Source organism: Meleagris gallopavo, chromosome 21, assembly GCF_000146605.3.
Source record: "Meleagris gallopavo isolate NT-WF06-2002-E0010 breed Aviagen turkey brand Nicholas breeding stock chromosome 21, Turkey_5.1, whole genome shotgun sequence".
Lineage (NCBI taxonomy): Eukaryota > Metazoa > Chordata > Aves > Galliformes > Phasianidae > Meleagris > Meleagris gallopavo.
The window spans coordinates 5259705-5263375 of record NC_015031.2 but is presented as its reverse complement, the minus strand read 5'-3'; the positions used below and the strand labels follow the sequence as shown (position 1 = coordinate 5263375).

Sequence of the window (3671 nt, the reverse complement as noted above, 5' to 3'; positions counted from 1 at the left end):
CAGAGGAGCGTACGCCCTCCGTGCTGCCAGGGGCAGAAAGCAGACAGGGAAAGCCGTGAGCGCTCTTTTATTGCAATCTGTTCATTGTTTTATCGGTCAAACCCGGCGCGCCGCTCCCGCACGGAACTGCTATTGCTTCCTGCCGCAGATGGCAGCCAGCGCTTTCCTGGCACCGGCGATCTGCTGCTCCAGCCGCTCCCGGGTGGCTTTGGTGGTGGTTTTTCTCAGCATGGTCTCCATCTCCTCCACCACGGCGCGGTAGCCGGGTGTGTTGTGGAACACGCGGATGGCCCGGTCACCGCAGGACACCAGGAAGCGGCCGGTGGTGTCAAAAGCCAAATCTGCTATGTGCTGTCCGTGAACGCCGACAAAGCGCTCCTCCTCCTCCCCTCGGCGCGTGTTGTACACGGCGATAGTCGTGCCGCAGGAGATGGCTGCAACGTGAGCGTCGGGGGACAGCGCGATGCGGCACGGCTCCGACACCTCGCACCTCCCCGTCAGCAGCAGGTACGGGTCCTGCTGCTTCTTGTATTCCACGTCTGTGTCCCAGAACTTCCATGTCCCGTCCTTAGAAACAGTTGCCATCCTAGAGGCGGAACATAAACTGTGTGTGACTGCGAGGAAGGTGGGTCACACTCGTTCCTTTTCACATCTGCAAAGCAGGAATCCCTCGCTTTGTGGACAGAGATTTGGAAAACATGAGCCTGGAAATGTGTGTACACATAGGGTCATCATCCCCCTCCCAGAACAAGGAGGATGGTCAAACAACAGGAGGAAACCCAAAAGGAGGATGAGGATGGACCAAGGCAGTCCCTGGGCACGCAGGGGTGGGCACAGGTTTGAGTATGGATGGGCAATTCAGGCACACTGGAAGGGGTGAGCACACGTATCCTTAGGGTACTCCTTCAGACAGTGATATAACACACTTACCGCCTCGAGTCATTAGAGAAGGAGAAGGAATATACACCAGCAGCGTGGCCTTTCAGCTCAAAAGCCCTGGTCACTTCCCGAAAATCTCCGCTCTTGCCAAAACACACTTCCCAAACCTTTACATCAGGAGTAAAGCCACATGATGCCACAAACCTGAATAAAATAAAAAACAAAGAGACAGGCTATTACAAAGCACCGCTGTGGCTGGGTCTTAGGGTCAGCTCTCAGCCACAGCACTGCAGAGCTCTCCCTCCTGCCTCTCAAGGGCTGCAGAGAAAGTGCTCTGTGAATCAGTCTTAACCAGACACCTACATTCAAATCTTTGCTTTGGTCTGCTGGAAAAGTTTTTAATTTTCACTGAAACCAGGCTGGTAAAGGGAACATTATGGAAGGCCACCAGGGGACAAAGCAACTCCACAACTTAACGGCCTTAACAGAAACTCCTTAGTAAAAATTAAGAAACTTAAGTGCTCTGACCCAGACTCACTGCAACTGGCGCATAACAACTGTCCTGCTACAGCAGCAGGTTAGAGACAGAGCCAAGAACAAGGTTTTCCTGATAAATAACCTCTTGGTTATAAAAAAAAATAAATCCAGTTTTGTTATTAATACTTAGAAGTTTAAAAACAAGTGCTAGGAACATTACTTGCTTTGCACAAACTGTTTGCACTGGCCCAGCTCTGCCATCACAGCCAATGTTGTTTGCTCTCCTCAGTGCTTCAGGAGGTGGTAAACAGGAGCAGCAATACTGAGGCACTCAACAAATCACCAAATGTCTGAGGCCACAGATGGGAGTCAGCACTCCCAGAAAGACTCCTTTTGGGAGCAGAAATCATTAGAGAAACTTGGAACCCTCAGAAAATTGCATTACAGTGACAGCAAACTGCAGATGTTCTGAACTGATGATGTCCTCTGAGACTGTGGCTTCCCACTCAGCAGGAGCAGCCTAGAATACCTGCATGTTCCTCACCTCCCACATGGTGACACAGCAGCATAGGCATTGTTCATCTGGTTAGTGTTAATGCTGGCAAGGACTTCACCCTTCGGGTTCCAGATCAGGATGGTGGTGTCACTGGAAGCTGTCATGATAAATTTTCCTGGGGGGGAAGGGAGAGAGAAAAGGCAGAGATCAGGAGAGTTCCTCGGCCTAAAGCTGCCACAGTCACCAACAGCTGTAACAGTCCCTAAGCAGAGTAACCTATCTGCATCAGAGCTGTCAAGAAAACCAAAAGCAGCACCAAAACATCAATGCTTATCTCCTGGCACAGAGTAAAAAGCCCTGCCAGCAGGCTCACCTCCTGGGTATGTGTTAATGTTCAGTCAGGACTCAGCAGCTCACAGCTGCCAACCCAGAGAACCCCTGAGCTTCCCACCCAGCATCTTTCAGATCCTACTTGCAGAGCTCAGTAGTATGCTCAGGTAATGTAGCAGACTTGATTAAATTGTATTTTAACAAGAAGAGGTATCTCTAGCTTTCAAGTCAGGAATTATAGGCTCATAGCTGATTAGAAGTCACAATACTTTTGTCCCTGATTACTCGTGGTGTCAGCATTTTGCGTATTTGCTTGTTTCCATTTGCAGTGCTTCCCCTCGTTTGTCTCAGCATGGACACTGAGTTGCAAATTTACCCTCAAGCTACTTGTTACAGGGTTTCAATTTTCACTCCTACAGCCAAAGACCTCATTTAAAATTTTATGGGCTTTTCTCTTACAAAGTGGAACATGCATCCACCCACTGCCAACTGTCCACTGTCACACAGCTGAAGCATGAATCCACCAAGCCCGCTGCTATCAACATTCACCCTTCTCAGGCTCTGTTCTAGGAGATACCAGAAGTCCAAGGTACATCCTGTGCTCCTGAATCCATGAACTCACTGGAGACATTTCTCACTGGCTAAAGCAAGACTGCCGAGCCAGAGAATAGCAATGCTCTCAATACTGAGACCAAATCTCTTTTCAACAGTGTTCCCAAAAGCCTAAAATAAGACGCTGTGCAAAGCAGGTAATTCTGAGCTTACACAAATTTTGCTCCTCAAATTACATCTTCCAATTCACTTAGTAGTAAACAAAAGCTAAAACATAAGAACCAGAAAAACACAGAGAATCAAGCAGGCCTTGAGTAAATCAAGAACTCTTAACATTTTCAACCCAGCAGCTGTAGCTCAAAAAGGAAACCAAGGTGGATCCGGAGGGCCACAGCAGGTGAGCAGCTCACCATCGCCATACCTGTTTCTGCAACTCCTATGTTAATGACAGGAGCTTTGTGCTTCTTTGGGAAGTCCTCAGAAGATGCAGTGAAGGTGAAGCTGCCGTCGTCCTTCTTTGTCATTTTATAGACACGAATTGTCTCTCCATTTGCCAGCCAGACAATGAACGCCCTAAGTGGAAGGACGGTAACTGAGCCATTAAGCAGCAGGTTGCCACTGTCAGCCTAGCTATGGCGGGTGAGTTATCAGTCATTCAGGGCACCTGGAGGAAAGGTGACAGATCAGTTGTGTTTTGTGAGGACACCGAGCTTTCCCTGCCTTAGCTCAACCACGGCACCGAATGGAAAAGAACACCTGGAAGCGAGATCCCTTCCTCTCTCTGCAGAGCCGCTTCACCAGTGCCAAGGAAAGCTTTCCACGCAGCCTTCCCAGCCCGCGGCCCTCGCAGCTCCCCGCGCACAGCCCTCGCACCGGGCGGCGAGGCGAGCACCCCGTTAACGTGGCAGGTCTCGCATCGGCGGCGCCGCCGATCCCC

The 3671-nt window shown here is 50.1% G+C and overlaps 1 protein-coding gene across 2 annotated transcripts; it reads right to left on the bottom strand.

Annotated features, from left to right (window-relative positions):
• Positions 1–50: 50 nt before the first annotated feature.
• On the bottom strand, positions 51–3645 carry TBL2 (transducin beta like 2). Of its 2 annotated transcripts, XM_019621943.2 has the most exons (5): positions 3399–3645; positions 3156–3307; positions 1901–2027; positions 931–1083; positions 51–586 (listed from the first exon to the last, which is right to left on the bottom strand). In XM_019621943.2, the coding sequence occupies exons 2-5, from the start codon at positions 3256–3258 to the stop codon at positions 130–132; spliced, it is 840 nt and encodes a 279-aa protein (XP_019477488.1). In that variant the 5' UTR covers positions 3259–3307; positions 3399–3645; the 3' UTR covers positions 51–129. The 2 variants fall into 2 exon arrangements, with proteins under 2 accessions (XP_019477488.1, XP_019477487.1); XM_019621942.2 differs by having other exon boundaries at positions 3156–3645.
• Positions 3646–3671: the final 26 nt, after the last annotated feature.

Bases quoted from the DNA above. Each gene is read 5' to 3' on its own strand.
- TBL2 (XM_019621942.2), bottom strand. From the start codon at position 3,258: ATGACAAAGAAGGACGACGGCAGCTTCACCTTCACTGCATCTTCTGAG. The intron at 1,084-1,900 runs GTGAGGAACATG...TATTTTATTCAG, and splicing joins GCTGTGTCACCATGTGGGAG to GTTTGTGGCATCATGTGGCT. The intron at 587-930 runs GTAAGTGTGTTA...TTCCGCCTCTAG, and splicing joins TTCTCTAATGACTCGAGGCG to GATGGCAACTGTTTCTAAGG.